At 50.6% G+C, this 17,500-nt stretch overlaps 1 protein-coding gene across 1 annotated transcript in view; it reads left to right on the top strand.

Annotated features, from left to right (window-relative positions):
* shroom1 (shroom family member 1) overlaps positions 1 to 17,500 on the top strand; it is a 63,579-nt gene that overhangs the window by 38,207 nt on the left and 7,872 nt on the right. The window contains exons 2-11 of the mRNA XM_063204159.1: positions 1 to 721; positions 760 to 1,046; positions 1,996 to 2,075; positions 2,469 to 5,880; positions 7,110 to 7,560; positions 7,846 to 7,892; positions 9,832 to 10,131; positions 12,115 to 12,501; positions 13,333 to 13,944; positions 17,432 to 17,500. The exon at positions 1 to 721 is cut by the window's left edge and continues 108 nt beyond it; the exon at positions 17,432 to 17,500 is cut by the window's right edge and continues 49 nt beyond it. Coding sequence (XP_063060229.1) covers positions 245 to 721; positions 760 to 1,046; positions 1,996 to 2,075; positions 2,469 to 5,880; positions 7,110 to 7,560; positions 7,846 to 7,892; positions 9,832 to 10,131; positions 12,115 to 12,501; positions 13,333 to 13,944; positions 17,432 to 17,500 — 6,122 coding nt within the window. The 5' untranslated portion in view covers positions 1 to 244. The remainder of the gene's footprint in view (positions 722 to 759; positions 1,047 to 1,995; positions 2,076 to 2,468; positions 5,881 to 7,109; positions 7,561 to 7,845; positions 7,893 to 9,831; positions 10,132 to 12,114; positions 12,502 to 13,332; positions 13,945 to 17,431) is intronic.

Genomic DNA, 17,500 nt, shown 5'->3' with positions numbered 1-17,500 from the left:
TCTCAATGTTAGAGTCCTAATCCCGAACCCTGTTGTCTGTCACACCTCTCTCACCACACCACAGCAGCCATCTTGGTCCAGGCGTCTCCATGTTGCAGTAGCCATCTTGGTCCAGACGTCTCCATGTTGCAGTAGCCATCTTGGTCCAGGCGTCTCCATGTTGCAGTAGCCATCTTGGTCCAGGCGTCTCCATGTCCGTGTGCTGTGCTGCGTGTGCCGCGTGTGCTGTGTTGACTCCTCCCCCATGGAGTCGTTGAGCAGCGTGTCCCCGCTACAGGGTCGCCTCAGCAGCCTGGACATGCACCCCCTCAGCTTCCCCGTCGCCCGCCTCGCCCCCGCACGCTCAACCAGCAGCCTCGCCCCCGCACGCTCAACCAGCAGCATAGACCAGCACACGCCACAAAACACACACCACCACACATCCAGGAACACACACCACCACCACACACCCCAAAACACACACCAGCACTACACATCCCAGAACGCACACCAGCACCACAGTCACCAGTACCCCAGCATCTCCCCAGCCCGGTCTACTAGCAGTATAGACCAGCAATACCCCCATAACCAGCTCCAGTACCCCCAGAGCTACCACTACCCCCAAAACACACACCACTACCCCAGCATCTCCCCAGCGCGCTCTACCAGCAGCCTAGACCAGCTGCAGTACCCCCCTCAACACCACCACCACCCCCTCCACCCCCTCCAGTACCCCAACACCGCCCCCCACCCCCACCCCCACCCCACCCCCACCACCAGCACGGGAAGGGCGACTCGGCCTACAGCTCCTTCTCGGGGGGCTCCAACGCCCCCGACCTCTCCTCTCCTTTCTTCCCCGACGACCTGCACATCCACCCCCATAATAATAACAACTACCCCCCTCACCCCCCCTACACCCCCCTCGGGTACCCGTACGCCCCCCTGGGCCACGGGGGGCTGCAGTATGCGGACCTGAAGTACCTCAACAGGGCGCTCACATCCAGGTCAGACCCCGAGCCGGATACCGAACCGGAACCGGACCAGGCCCCAGAGAGGAGGACCCCCAGGTACAGTAGTATAGGGAAGAGCGATATGACAATATCATATCAGGACACCCAGGTATAGTATAGTAGTATAGGGCAGGGCGATATGACAATATCATATCAGGACACCCAGGTATAGTATAGTAGTATAGGCAGAGCGATATGACAATATCATATCAGGACACCCAGGTATAGTAGTATAGGCAGAGCGATATGACAATATCATATCAGGACACCCAGGTATAGTAGTATAGGGCAGAGCGATATGACAATATCATATCAGGACACCCAGGTATAGTATAGTAGTATAGGCAGATCAACATGACAATATCATATCAGGACACCCAGGTATAGGGCAGAGCGATATAACAATATCATATCAGGACACCCAGGTATAGTATAGTAGTATAGGCAGATCGATGTGACAATATCATATCAGAACACCCAGGTATAGTAGTGTAGGGCCATATGACAATATCATATCAGGACACCCAGGTATAGTATAGTATAGGGCAGGGCCATATGACAATATCATATCAGGACACCCAGGTATAGGGCAGAGCGATATGACAATATCATATCAGGACACCCAGGTATAGGGCAGAGCGATATGACAATATCATATCAGGAGTGTATGTATTAGGTTCATTATGTCTAACTGTTTGACTTAAACACTTAGGGTTTTCTTTTGCCTTAAGACATGTCAAAGTTTTTATCTTTTACCTGACATGTTTCGACGGTGTTACTTCCGTCTTCATCAGAGGGTCACTGTGATGTTGATGAGTGACGTGCTTTAAAATCAGCTGATGTTGTTGTGGAGGTTGCATGTCAGGTAAAAGATAAAAACTTTTACATGTCTTAAGGCAAAAGTAAACCCTAAGTGTTTAATATCATGAGTGTCTATCATGCCCTGTCTCCTCTAGTGTTATCGTGATATAAAGTAATCCATATGGTGCTGTATGTTTTCTTTCAGCTCTACACCCAGGCCCATGGAGCAGCTGTACCGCTCAGTGGAGTCCCTCCCTCGGCAGCAGAGTCGGGACGAGCAGCAAGGTGCATCTCTTTTGCAACACCAACTCTTGATTTATTTATTTAATCCCTTTGCACGTAGCCTCTGTTATTATAACCTGTTTGTCAATTACATTATAATGACTAAATCCTAATCTGTTACTTGAGGCTCTCGGCAAGGTCATAGCAATGTTGTCAAGATGCAGTTGAGTCTTTTCAGCAAAGAATGGCCGGAGGGCCCATCTGCGCAAAGGCTAATTGTGTATTTATTGGAGTATTCCAGACCTGTTTGTCTGTCAATGTCTCGCCTGTCATATGTGTCTTTTATATGGTGAAACTGAAGACTAGTTTCCACACATGTGGACAATAAAGATAATTCCGTCCTTCCTCCATTCATTCATTCATTCATTCCTTCATACATTCCTTTGTTTCTTCTAGGTGTCGGCTGTGGTGGAGATGTGCCCGTTTCAGAAGACCATCATCAGCAGCAGCAGCAGCATCAGCAGCAGTGTAGCAGGAGGCCGAGCTCCAACTCCACCCCAGTAGCGGTGCCCATGTCTCTGTCGCTGCCGCCTCCTCCTCCTCCTCCACCTCCTCCTCTGCCCCCCGCACGCCTCCACAGCCTGGGAAGGAGCCTGGAGAATCTCCGGAGTGTGGAGAACATCCGGAACGCTGAGAACTTTCAGAATACTGAGAATTTCCGGAACGCTGAGGACCTCCGGAATGCTGAGAAGTTCCACAATGCTGAGAACTTTGAGAACCTCCGGAATGCTGAGAAGTTCCGGAATGCTGAGAACTTACGGAACACTGAGAAGTTCCGGAACATGGAGAACCTGAGGCCTCGGCAGAGTCCGGAGGGGCAGCAGCTGTCTCCTCCCGAGCGCTCGCACCTCATCCGCGCCCAAACGCCGCCATCGGCAGCCATCACCCCGTATCCCAGCATCCTCTACTGCCCTCCTCCCCCTCCCCAACCTCATCACCACGGAGACTCGCTGGACCGAGACTCAGCCTCCGCTCAGCCGAAGCCGTTGCCAGCGGCGACCACGCAAAGCCGATCGGTGCAGGGGCATCTGAGCGTGGCGGCGGAACATTACAGGACGTCTCCTCCGTCACATGGTCGCCAGGGCAATGAGGCTACGACGGTCACGGGACGACCTGATTGGAGGAAAGAGGATGGAGGGGAGGTTTTGATTGGAGGAGGAGGAAGGGGAGGGGGAGGGCGAGGTGACCCCCTGCGTCGGAGAGCCCACTCTGCCTACGCCTCCGTTCCCCACATCACCTCCTCGTCCTCGTCCTCCTCCGAGCGGCTTGCAGACTCCTGGCAGCCCCCTCCTCCTCCTCCTCCTCCTCCTCCTCCTCACTCTGCTCCTCTTCACCTCCCTCCTCCAAATGTCATCAACGGCAGCATCCAGCACAAGGGCCAGTTTTACTTCGTAACCGGCGTCTCCGGACCTGTAGAGGGCGCCAGCAGGCCTGCGTCCGCCGTGTCAGACGGCTCCAGCGGCGCTACCCAGCGGTGTGTGGAGAGCAGCAGGTTGGAGGGCGCCATGGAGACCCCCGGCCCCCGGGGGAACATCGCCATGGAGACCCCCGGCCCCCGGGGGAACATGTTCCATAACGCGTCCAGCCAGAGAGAACACGCGCCCTCGTCTCAAGGCCTGAGCAGGAGGACACAACACCATGATGCCTTCCTGGGTAGCTCCACTCACAGCAGTGCGCAGCGCGCCACACATGCTTCAGACGGAGTTTCTGAGTTGGCGCAGAGAGCTGTGGCCTGGGAGACGACGCCCAGACACCACACCCCCTCCCATCCCATCTTCTACTGCGGACCAGAGGAGGAACACACCCCATTGGTGCAGCCGGCCGCCACTCACCCATCCTCAGCCCCAGCCCCAGTCCCGCCCCCTGCCTCAGGAGCAGAGGATCATGGGACACAGGAAGTGCAGCTGAAGAGGGGGCGGGATCATCAGCCCTCAGAAAGAGCCCCATTGGTGCACCAAGCTGCCACTCAGACGGCCCCGATACCGCCCCCTGCCTCTGCCTCAGCAGCAGAGGATGATGGGAAAGCGTGGAGGCAGACGCAAGTCGACATCTTCCCCCGCGAGAAGATCAGCAAGGAGACCACGCCCCTGTTGTACCAGCTGACGGGGGCCAATAGGATCCCACTCATGAGCAACTTCAAAAGCCAGTCGTCCCATTCCGCAGAGAACAGAAGCCAGTCGTCCCATTCCGCAGAGAACAGAAGCCAGTCGTCCCATTCCGCTGAGAACAGAAGCCAGTCGTCCCATTCCGCTGAGAACAGAAGCCAGTCGTCCCATTCCGCTGAGAACAGAAGCCAGTCGTCCCATTCCGCTGAGAACAGAAGCCAGTCGTCCCATTCCGCAGAAAACAGGAAGAAGGATGCAGGATGGAGCACTAATGACTCACCACCACCACCACCACCACCACCCCCACACCAGCAACCCCCACACCCGCCGCCACAGCAGACACAAACAAAGGAACAATCAAAGGCACAGGAAGTGAAAGCCACTGCTGCTGCCGCTGCTAGCGTAGCGCTCAGTAGCGATCCTTGTGAGGACTCCGCTGTTAAAATGTCGTCGGCGTCGGCGGACTCGAAAGTGGACGGCTTCTCTTACCCCTGTGGCACGCTGGACGACTCCTTCAAGAAGTACTACAAGGAGAAGCTGAAAGACGCCCAGTCCAAAGTGCTGCGGGAGACCTCCTTCAAGCGGCGGGACCTGCAGCCAAATAAAGTCAAGCAGAGGCGAGACCAGCAGCATCAACAGCAACAGACACACCAACACCAAGACGACCACCAGCAGCAGCAGCAGCAACAGACACACCAACACCAAGACGACCACCAGCAGCAGCAGCAGCAACAGACACACCAACACCAAGACGACCACCAGCAGCAGCAGCAGCAGCAGCAGCAGCAGCAGCAGCAGCAGCAGCAGCAGCAGCCAGCTGCTCTCCAAGTGTTCACCTCCACACTGGACCCTCTTCACACATCAGCTGAGCAGCTCAGCGATAGTCAGCCCTGGGCCCAGCAAACATCAACAGACGCCAGAGGCAGGATCGACAGGAGCAACAGGAAGGACAGCCCCGAGGAGAGGATAAGCGACTCCGAGGCGAGCAGAGCGGAGAGCGAGAAGTCGAGGTCGTGCAGGCGACAGAGGGCCAAGTCGGCATCAGCTGCGGTGGCCCCGGCGGCCTCGGCCCACGATTGTGACATCAGTGGCGAGTCCGAGGAGTCAAGTAGCGTGGTGGTGGGGAGGGAGAGAGCGAGGTCCGCGATGGTGGCGGGGAGGGAGAGGGCGAGGTCTGCGATGGCGGCGGCTGCTATGGTCTCGGAGAGTGACATCAGCAGCGGGACAGAGGAGTCGACACGGAGGCCGGGGAGGGAGAGAGCGAAGTCAGCGACGGCGTTAGCGGTGACGGCTCCGGTGTCCGAGAGCGACCTGGGGAGCGAAGCTGAGGAGTCGATACGGAGGTCGATCCGGGTGGCGCAGCCGCAGGTGGCCACGCGCGTCGGGGGCCGCAAACGCCTCACGCAGGAGCAGAAGAAGAAGATGTGCTACTCCGAACCCGAGAAGCTCCACAAGCTGGGAGACATGGCGGTGGCGCCAACGCCGCCGGCACCCACGCAGCCCAGCCACAAGCCGTCCCACTCGCTGGGGAACGAGGCGGAGGGAGGGCTGCTGACGGACGAGGAGCTGGAGGAGGTGGGAGGAGGAGGAGGAGGAGGAGAGCAGGGCCTGGTGGCCGCCAGGAGGAAACTGTTTGAGACGCGAGGTCGAGCCCTCTCGGCATCCAGCCTCTCCAAGACCAGCCTCAAGCACCTGCAGCACAGGTAGCACACGGCTCCCTCTGCACTCTCATCACATTACAGCATATTACATTATATTACATTATATCACATTACATCACATTACATTACATCACATTACATTATATTACATTACATCACGTTACATTACACTTATCTGTTGTGCTGTTATGCTGATGCTGTTATGCAAAGCAACTTACAGATAGCAGCACAGGTACTGTATTTATGTAAACTGTCAGACACCTTAATTTCCTTCGGGATTAATGAAAGTACTCTACTCTACTCTACTCTATCCCCCTCTTCATTTTCACCACATGTCACCATTTTACATTAAATTACATGACACTTCTCTGACATTACACTTACCTATCTGTTATGCAAAGCAACTTATAGTTGCTAGCACAGGTACCGTGTGTCAGTCTCCCTCTTCACTTTCATTATATTGCATCCCATCAGCCGTGGCCTAATGGTTAGGCAGGGGGGCTTTAGATCAGAAGGTTGCCGGTTCAAATCCAACCCGTACCTCTCCCCTACACCTCCATCCATGGCTGAGGTGTCCTTGAGGTAAGGCACCTAACCCATAATGCTCCAATATGATAATAATAAAATAATGCAATACATCACATTACATCATATTACACTACACTTATCTGATGCTGTTATGTAAAGCAACTCACAGTTACTAATTACAGTCCCTGGAGCAATGTGGGGTTAGGTGCCTTTCTCAAGGGCATTTCAGCTGTGTAGAGGGTGCCACAGGGTCCAAGAAAACACATACTATGCACATTATTCAGCATCTTACACCCACATGGTTTAAATCCCTAACCATTAGGCTACAGCTGTCCAACACCCACATGGTTTAAATCCCTAACCATTAGGCTACAGCTGTCCAAGGCTTCCCTGCAGCATTGGGTCACTTAGATCAGATCAGGTTCCTCAGCAATTAAACTAGAAGCACTTTGGAGTGTGATGTCTTATAGTTGTAAAAATGAAACGGTCTTGTCTATATCAAGTCTTAAGTTTGTCTTTTGATTCAGACATGTACAAGTACAGGTTTTATCCTTTACCTGACATGTTTCGATAGTGTAACTTCCGTCTTCATCAGAGGGTCACATGGATGTTGATGCGTGACGTGCTTTAAAATCAGCGGAGGAACTTTTACATGTCTTTAACAAAAGAAAAACATTAGATTTGATTGAACAGTTAAACATAATGGACGTAAAATACATCTGTCTTGTCTGTGTTTGTGGCAGGGCCCTGTTGGCCTACATGGAGAGGAAGACGCAGAGCCAGAAGGCAGCCGAGCCCCAGCCCCATCCCCAGCAGGCCTGTCCCCAGGCCCTGCCCACCCAGAGGCACTCCACGGCGGGCAGGACCTCCGACTGTGGGCCCAGGCTTCAGCAGAGTGCTGGAGGCCCGAGTAACAAGAGGCTGCAGAGGCCTCTGTCTGCCGGCCGCATCCTGGACGCCTCGTCCAGCTCCGCCCGCTACGCCCAGTTCAGCTCCGCCTCCTCTGCGTTCAGCTCCGCCTCCTCTGCGTTCGAGCACTCGTGCCAGTCCAGCTGGAGGGAGGCGTCGGTGGCGGTGGCGTCGGTTCCGGTTCCGGTTCCGAGTAAAGCAGCCTCGGTGGAGAGCCTCTTGGACCCGCCGGAGAAGGCCGCGCTCTACCGCGCTCGCTCCAGATCTACTCCTCAAGTTCTGCAGGTCAGAAAAGCAACACAATGAAATAATATGCATTGATGCAGACATGCTGTCTTTGTCTGTTTGTTTTATGTGTGTGTGTGTGTGTGTGTGTGTGTGTGTGTGTGTGTGTGTGTGTGTGTGTGTGTGTGTGTGTGTGTGTGTGTGTGTGTGTGTGTGTGTGTGTGTGTGTGTGTGTGTGTGAGAGAGTTATAATCGTCCACAGCTAATATTATCTGTATATTGTCTCTACTGTGTGTAATTCACGTGGGCTGAGCTCATTAATGGTGTTTCTTCATGTGTCTGCAGGATCACATGAGGGTCAGTGATGTCTCCTCATCATCGGACTCTGCAAGGTAAGTACATAGAAGGCCTACTGTGCACTGTCTACTGTGTATACTGCTACATACATACTACTACATACTGTGTACTACTGTGTATACTACATACATTCTACTGCCTGCTGTGTACTGTGTACTACTGTGTATACTACATACATACTACTGCCTACTGTGTACTATCTACTACTGTGTACTAGTGTGTATACTACATACATACTACTGCCTACTGTGTAGCCTCATATGGACCCGTCGACGGGCCTATTCACTATTTGCTTTGATAACACTCAATTACATCATAACAATATGAGTATTGACAGCTAATTGATTTAGCTTATCACATAAAGCTCTGGCTTTACAGCTTGGGACATTCGGACTTATGAACATTCCAATTGGTTTTCCACGTCATAGTGCATTACCATAATATTAGCTTGACTTTAATCATTAAAATTCGCTCTGGTCGCCCCTGCTGAATTCGCTCTGGTCGCGCTGGTCGTGTCCCCTCCATAGAGAAATATTAAATAATGACTTCCGTCGCTCAGTTAGCGTAGCTCACTCTAGGTGTGAACGAGGCATAAGACTTGGACATTACAATTCAGGTGACAGTAAAGTTCTAATGGAGGCTCTGCACTAAAGGGTCAACACACCCTCAGTTGAAGGAGAGGATTGTGCACATCCCCAGGGAAAGGTGCAGGACGAAGGTCAACTGTAGTTTTCAGAGTGAGGAGTCCGCACACTTAGAATCCTTTTTATTGTGTTTTATTTTTTTCATAGCAGGATAACGTTTCGACCTCAACAGTCTTCTTCAGATCTGAAGAAAACTGTTGAGGTCGAAACGTCATCCTGCCATGAAAAAAATAAAACACAACAAAAAGAATTCTAAGTGTGCGGACTCCTCACTCTGAAATCAACACACCCTCAGCAATGTCCATCCTTCTTCAAACACACCCTCAGCAGTGTCCATCCTATAGTATGTAGTGTAATATCTGGGTCATCTACATAATGTGCCATCTGTCATATGAGCATCTCCAGAGCTCATGTGGCCCCATAATACAGTATATGCTGTTCCACCAACGGAAAGCTTTAAATGTGAGCTACTATAGTACTACACTCAGGGCCTCTGACAGCTTTCGCCGGGCCCAGGACAAAGTCAACTGAAAGGGCCCCCCTACCCAGTACATACAATGTAATGGGCACCCAAATCTGGGCCCCCCTATGTCCCTGGGCCAGGGACAACATACCCCTTTGTCCTCCTCTGTCTGCGGGCTTGACTACACTACTATGACAACAGACAGGGCCTTTAGTAATGCACTACGACTTGGTCAATGCCAGTCTGGTAAAAGCAAAGCGTTAATGGGTTAAATAGCCCATCTCGTTATTGGCGAACATTCACTTGTGTTACACCACAGAATACTTTGCCAAGACATTCCGTCTTTTCTGTAATGGACCTTGCAATCTCCCGTTTGGTAATCTGTACGTTCTTGTAATGACGACTTGCATTTGTGGGCAAGGCATACCTCACCTCGGTCAGCTGGTTAGCTGATTGCATAAGCTGTTGGGTCCGTCATTAAGGCCCATGTGTCTTTAATCTCATACCCACACCACCGCCACTATGTAATAGAGAGTTCACTTTCATACAGCCACAGTGTAATAGAGAGTTCACTTTCATACAGCCACTATGTAATAGAGAGTTCACTTTCATACAGCCACAGTGGAAAAACAGCACTCTGTAAGACCACAGTGTAATAGAGAGTTGAGTTCACATACGGCACTCTGTAAGGCCACAGTGTAATAGAGAGTTGAGTTCACATACGGCACTCTGTAAGACCACAGTGTAATAGAGAGTTGAGTTCACATACGGCACTCTGTAAGGCCACAGCCTCTGGTCATTACCATGTTGGTGCCAACAAGGTTGTAGCAGAGTCATTAAGAGCCATGTCTTGTTTTATGCCCACAGAGCGACCCAAGCGGCTGCTGCCACTGTATCCACTGTTGCCAGGGCGACCCAGGGGCCCACTGTTGCCACGGAGACCCCGGGCCCTGTCGTGGTTGGCGCTGGCGGTCGGAGTACCGTTTCTGGTGTCGTTTCGGTGCCGGAGGAGCGTCGTCGGGTGGTGGCCCCGCGGGGGAAGTCCATGGAGGAGCTGGGCTCTGGGTCAAAGGTCACGCGGCCTCCCATGAGCCTCAGCAAGAGCTCCGATCAACTGGACCGCCTCCACTCACACACCAGGAGCAGCAGCGGAGGAGGAGGAGGAGGAGGAGGAGGAGGAGGAGGAGGAGGAGGAGGAGGCAGCAGGAGCAGGGCACACAGCTCCTCCAACGCCATCTCCCTGTGTGTAGTTTACTACAGCATCCTATTGCTATGTTTAGTATTTTATACTCCCTGTGTGTAGTTTACTATAGCATACTATTGCTATATTTAGTATATTTTCTTCTCATTTAATTCAGCATACAGTATTTGTTTGGGTTCTTTTGCCTTTATTGTGATGAGTGAAGAGTGGGAGAGAGTGATGGGGGTAAGGTACTGTAGGGATATGTAACCCAGGCTGATGGGGGTAAGATAGGGATATGTAACCCAGGCTGATGGGGGTAAGATAGGGATATATAACCCAGGCTGATGGGGGTAAGATAGGGATATATAACCCAGGCTGATGGGGGTAAGATAGGGATATATAACCCAGGCTGATGGGGGTAAGATAGGGATATATAACCCAGGGGGATGGGGGTAAGGTAGGGATATGTAACCCAGGGGGATGGGGGTAAGATAGGGATATGTAACCCAGGGTGATGGGGGTAAGGTAGGGATATATAACCCAGGGAGATGGGGGTAAGGTAGGGATATTTAACCCAGGGTGATGGGGGTAAGGTAGGGATATGTAACCCAGGGAGATGGAGAGAGAGATGGGGGTAAGGTAGGGATATTTAACCCAGGGAGATGGGGGTAAGGTAGGGATATATAACCCAGGGAGATGGGGGTAAGGTAGGGATATGTAACCCAGGGGGATGGGGGTAAGATAGGGATATGTAACCCAGGGTGATGGGGGTAAGGTAGGGATATATAACCCAGGGAGATGGGGGTAAGGTAGGGATATTTAACCCAGGGTGATGGGGGTAAGGTAGGGATATGTAACCCAGGGTGATGGGGGTAAGGTAGGGATATGTAACCCAGGCTGATGGGGTAAGGTAGGGATATGTAACCCAGGGTGATGGGGGTAAGGTAGGGATATTTAACCCAGGGTGATGGGGGTAAGGTAGGGACGTAGGGATATGTAACCCAGGCTGATGGGGGTAAGGTACTGTAGGGATATTTAACCCAGGGTGATGGGGGTAAGGAGAGAGATGGGGGTAAGGTAGGGATATGTAACCCAGGGTGATGGAGAGAGAGATGGGGGTAAGGTAGGGATATGTAACCCAGGGAGATGGAGAGAGAGATGGGGGTAAGGAGAGAGATGGGGGTAAGGTAGGGATATGTAACCCAGGCTGATGGAGAGAGAGATGGGGGTAAGGAGAGAGATGGGGGTAAGGTAGGGATATGTAACCCAGGGTGATGGGGGTAAGGTAGGGATATGTAACCCAGGCTGATGGGGTAAGGTAGGGATATGTAACCCAGGGTGATGGGGGTAAGGTAGGGATATGTAACCCAGGCTGATGGGGGTAAGGTACTGTAGGGATATGTAACCCAGGGTGATGGGGGTAAGGTAGGGATATGTAACCCAGGGTGATGGGGGTAAGGTACTGTAGGGATATGTAACCCAGGCTGATGGGGGTAAGGTACTGTAGGGATATGTAACCCAGGCTGATCGGGGTAAGGTAGGGATATGTAACCCAGGCTGATGGGGGTACTGTAGGGATATGTAACCCAGGGTGATGGGGGTAAGGTAGGGATATATAACCCAGGGGGATGGGGGTAAGGTACTGTAGGGATATGTAACCCAGGGTGATGGGGGTAAGGTAGGGATATGTAACCCAGGGTGATGGGGGTAAGGTAGGGATATGTAACCCAGGGGGATGGGGCATCAGCGCTGTAGGCCTCATGAATGCCCCACCGACTGCAGTATCCTTACTGTATATGTAGGCGTTATTCTTGTTTTTTTTCCCTCATTTCTATGTAATCTTTATACAGATATTTGCCTGATTTGACTGCTCAGTTTAGTTTTTCCTTTCCTGTTTTTACTTTGCTATAGAATATACAAATCATTTGCTATAGAAATAAACTGTTTCACTTTGCATCTCTCTGCAGGTCCACACACCCCAACCCCTCCTCCCTCCCCAACCCCAACCCCCCCTCTCTCCTCAGCTCGGGTTCCTTCCTCGGTCGGGAGCGGAGGGGGGTTCCCATCCTGGGCACGGTGCAGCTGGCACAGCGAGGGCAGGCGGCCGGTCTTGGGCTCGGGGTCGGGCACAGGGACACCGGGGCATCGCTGGAGGCGGCCCATGCCAAGGCAGACTCCCTCTCCAGCACGGCCTCGCCACCCGCGGGCACAGGGGCACCCAGTACCGCCCCGCCACCCGCGGGCACAGGGGCACAGACACCAGGCCAGGGGCACGCACTGACGACAGCACCGGGCCAGATATGGAGAGAAGCAGCACACAGACAGACCTCACAGGAGGCCAAACCTCCCTCAAGGTACCTGCACAGCACTGACGTAAAGCACTCTGTACAGCACTGACAAATAGCAATCTCTACAGCACTGAAGTAAAGCAAATATCTTCACACGCTGTTTATGTTATTAACATTTTAACCAATTAGATCTTCATCATCTGACATAGTGTGCATGATAAACAGATTCTGTGCAGATAATTCTTTATTTGATACATTTAGTTCTCCCTTGTTATTGGATATGCCTACAGTACATAACCCTGATGCCTACATAACCCTAACGCCTACATAACCCTATTGTCTACACTACATAAGTCTATTGTCTACATAACTCTATTGTCTACATAACTCTATTGTCTACACTACATAACTCAGTACATAACCCTAACATACCCTAACATACCCCTCAGTAAATAACCCTAACGCCTACATAACCCAATTGTCCCCCTCAGTACATAACCTTAACACTCCTATTGTCCCCCTCAGTGCATAACTCTATTGTCCCCCTCAGTACATAACTCTATTGTCCCCCTATAACCCTAACGCTCCTATTGTCCTCCTATCACCCTAACGCTCCTATTGTCCCCCTATAACCCTAACGCTCCTATTGTCCCCCTATAACCCTAACGCTCCTATTGTCCCCCTCTGCAGTGCCCTCAATATATAATTGTCCCCCTATAACCCTAACGCTCCTGTTGTCCCCCTCAGTGCATAACTCTATTGTCCCCCTCAGTACATAACTCTATTGTCCCCCTCAGTACATAACTCTATTGTCAACACTTCATAACTTTATTGTCTACACTTCATAACTCTATTGTCCCCCTATAACCCTAACGCTCCTATTGTCCTCCTCTGCAGTGCGCCTCAGGTGTCGGCTCAGGTGAGGGCCTCTCTACCTGCCTCTCTACCTGCGGGGCCTCCTCACGAGGTGGCCCTCAGTGTCGGGGTTACCACCGACCCCAGCGCCTGGCCCTCCTCATCTGCTGATGATGAGGATGAGGAAGAGGAGGAGGAGGAGGAGGAGAGAAAAGAGGAGCAGGAGGAGGAGGAGGAGGCTCCGTCAGCTCTCGATACCCCCACGTCCTCAACTCCCAACGTGAGCGGTGAGCAGAGCAGAGAAGCACAGGAAGAAGCAGAGCACCAACAGGAAGTGACATCAGCAGCAGAGAACAACACCCCGTCTCCGCACTCTCAGTGGGCGGCGCTAGTACAGGAAGTGGTGAGCGCCGACCAATCGCTGGCTACAATACTGAGGCCGTTGGCCAATAGGAAGACAGCTCTGATGCTGATGGAGCAACTGCTGTCGGAGGACACTCTGCTGATGGAGGAACACTACAAGAAGAGGCAGGAGGAGAGGAAAGAGGAGAGGCAGGAGGAGAGGAAAGAGGAGAAAGAGGAGGTGGAGAAGGAGGTGGAGAAGGAGGTGGAGAAGACGCCGGAGGAGAAGGAGCAGCAGGACGGAGGACAGAGGTGAGCGCTCTTTATGGATTTCTTCTCGGTAGCTCTTTGGTGCTCATTCTGTGGCACTTAGTCAACACGTTTACATGGAGGAATGGTAGTCACAACTGGCGTCTAATCTGGAGGAATGGTAGTCACAACTGGCGTCTAATCTGGAGGAATGGTAGCCACAACTGGCGTCTAATCTGGAGGAATGGTAGTCACAACTGGTATCTAATCTGGAGGAATGGTAGTCACAACTGGCGTCTAATCTGGAGGAATGGTAGTCACAACTGGCGTCTAATCAGGAGGAATGGTAGCCACAACTGGCGTCTAATCTGGAGGAATGGTAGCCACAACTGGCGTCTAATCTGGAGGAATGGTAGCCACAACTGGTGTCTAATCTGGAGTAATGGTATCCACAACTGTACTGGGAGGGGTAGAGAGAGAAGGAGAGTGGGAGAGAGGGCGCGAGAAAGAACGGAAGCAGTTTGTATTCCAGGAGTTGTGTGGCCATCGGTCCTTTTATACGACCTGTTCACGACGTCTGTGTGTCCATCTCTTTGTCTTTCCTCTCCTCCTAGTCTTTTGCTTATGGCCTCGAGATGCGAGGCAACGTCATTGACGCAAACTAGACCTTGACAGTCGGTCGCGTTTCCGACATCTGCGGCCGCCATGTTACTCCAGATTTAACTCTAGACTTTGCAAGCAAATTAACTGTATTGCTGTCGCCTTATGTCGGGGAAATCTCAGTGCAATTAGTGTCAATTGCGGTCCATAGCCCTATGAAGTGCTGACTGTATGAAAGTTAAATAGCCTTATTGTCTACTGTCTGTTTCCTATTTTTTCCTGCACTGGTGGCAACGCATAGTGCAACTAAGTTCGTCCGCTAAATGCCTTTACAACGAGGGCTCTCAACTTTACAAACAGGGCAAAGAAAGCACGGGCGCTCTGTCTGTATTTTGAGCTCGTGTTGTTGCTATGGTTATCCAGCGTCTGCATGAAAAAAGGTTGATTGAAGCGGTTTGCCTCTCATTTTAAAACACACCCCTGACCAACTTTGATTAAAGTAAATCAAATTAATTGTTGGATATTATAGGCCTACGCATGCATCACTACCCAAAATAAAAAAAAATATTTATGAAATAGGCCTAATACAGACAACAACGGAAGGATTTGTCTATCGTAACCTGCCGTCTCTGATAGGCTACAACATTAAGTGAGTGGTATCCTACTGATGACTCCTTTATGAATGAGGTAATGAAATGCGAAAATCCTTCCCCAAAAAATCTTGTTTTACAAGTAAAACTGTTGTTGGCAGCTGAGTGAGTCTGAGGTAAGATGGCAGCGCTGTTCCCTGATTTCTGCCTACAGTTTAGAATGCCGACTTCACTGTCTTCTCCACGGAGGCGGGGAGGCGGCAAGTCGAAGCAATGGGTACGGCGCCAGGATGCTAGGTTAGAAAGTTAGGGGGCGGGGTTGTCCGGCCAAAGTCCGGACAGCTGGTCACCCTATTTACATGGCATCAGCTGCCAAGTGCTTTTGAAAGCCATACTTACAGTAGAGAGTAGGACCAAGCACACTGTACAGAAGAGGATACGTACATTTGGATCTCTAAATGTTGACGTATCAGCACTCCTGCCAATTTCAATATGCTGTTTTGTTGCTCATGCTACCCATGACTTGTCAGTACCCGGTGATACTGCATTTTTTGGCTCAGCCCTTTCCGAGATCTGAGCTATTCTGATGGGGCCAGACTTTGTTTTGTATTGCTGTTTGCTAGTTGTCTGCTGATGTTGCATAACCTTTTAGAGGTTATTGGGAATAAATCAAGATGTTTTTTTGAAATGTAAACAAACGCCTGCCCCCATTACAATGACCAGGATCTCAGAAAGGGCTGAAGAAGATAAAAAAAATACTCTCAGGTAATGAGTCCAGGGTGGTGTGAGCATTACAACTGCATGTCGAAATTGGCAAAAGTGTTAGCCTTCGAGAGGATGGGACCAAACACTGGACTGTACACTGAGTGTTAATATCGAGTCTTCAAGTGCTGAACTACAGTGACACTCATTAACGACTCTACAATGAGGAAGCGGGGCAGAGGTGAGCGCTCAGGGCAACACGTACGTCACGGAGTAGTTACGGTGAACATCATCATCATCATCATCATCATCATAATCAGAGCCAGTGACTCCCGCCGTGCTAACAGAGTTTTTATGAGACTTTCCCATGGCCTTTATTATATGACACCTTATCTAATCACCTGCTCCGTGCTGCTTGGCTGGCTATAGCAGCTGATATGAGGAACAGTAGAACAGGCTGGACCTGAGTCACCATGCCTCTTATAATGCAGGAGACACTAGACGCCAGCACTCAGGAGAAGTCATGGCTACGCTTGTTACTATTTGAAACTGTGTGCTGAGTAGCATGATGTCATCATTAAACAGCTGATGACCAGTGGCAGTAAGGAAATGGCAGCATATTCATTTCTAATGTTCCCCATCATAGTTATTTTAACAACATAGTCTACGTATGTACAGAGCAGCGTACATGCACCTGACATCATTATTAAACGGCAGTACATGGCAGGACAGAAGGAAATATCAGCATATCAGCAGAGAGATTTGAAAAGATTATATACGTACACTCTCTGGTATTAGTTTCTAATGTTCCCCATCATAGTTATATTAATAACACAGTGTACGTATACAGAGCATTGTACATGCACCTGACAAAGATCAGTGACCCAGAGGTCAAAATGCAACATCAAAGTAAATGTCTTTACAACCTTCTTAAAGGTACACTGTGCAGGAAATGGTCAAAAAAGGTACTGCAACTATGCTGCTCATTGAAACTGGGCTGCCTATTGCCAAATTTTATCTTTTCATGATAGTTTACTGAGTAATAAACTAATATTTTCTAGTATGGCCCAAGTACAGTCAGTTTTACAGCTAAAAATGGCCATTTCTGGAAAATCAAAATGGTGGACCATGGACAAGATCCCCCTTTTCATGTATGAAAAGTGATTTTTTTTCCAGTCATAATGAACACTTTGCATTTGATAGTGGTGGTAAGTATTCATGAAAAAGGTAACATTAGTGAATGGGTAGCATGAGTTCTGGAAATAAACAACTAAAAATCCTGCACAGTGTCCCTTTAACACTGGCAGATATGTAGCACCCTGTTGGCAGTCTACCTCCTGATTGTGCTCTAAAGTGGAGGCTCAAACAGTTTTTGTATTATATTACATTACAATACATTTCATTATTATATGAAGCAGGCACTTTTATCCAAAGAAACTGTCAAACGGGGACATGAACAGCTACCAATGTGTGCTGTGGGGAAATCCATTAAGAGTACAAAGCTATGACAAGGTTAACACGGGATGGTTTCAGATGAGTAGAGTTAGTGTTGTTATAAAAGGAAACTAGTTACAACTGTTGCTTTGCTATTAGTATCTAAGTTGTATATTCCTGTTGCTACAAATATCTACGGTGTATATTCCTCTTCCTCTCCGCAGGGTACCAGCTGTTGGGGAGCATCCTGCTGTGACCTCTGGTGACCTTGAACCTGGCATCTCGGAGCCCCA

This window comes from Engraulis encrasicolus, chromosome 7 (genome assembly GCF_034702125.1).
Source record: "Engraulis encrasicolus isolate BLACKSEA-1 chromosome 7, IST_EnEncr_1.0, whole genome shotgun sequence".
NCBI classification, from domain to species: Eukaryota; Metazoa; Chordata; class Actinopteri; order Clupeiformes; family Engraulidae; genus Engraulis; species Engraulis encrasicolus.
This window is presented reverse-complemented; position numbering and strand designations above follow the sequence as displayed.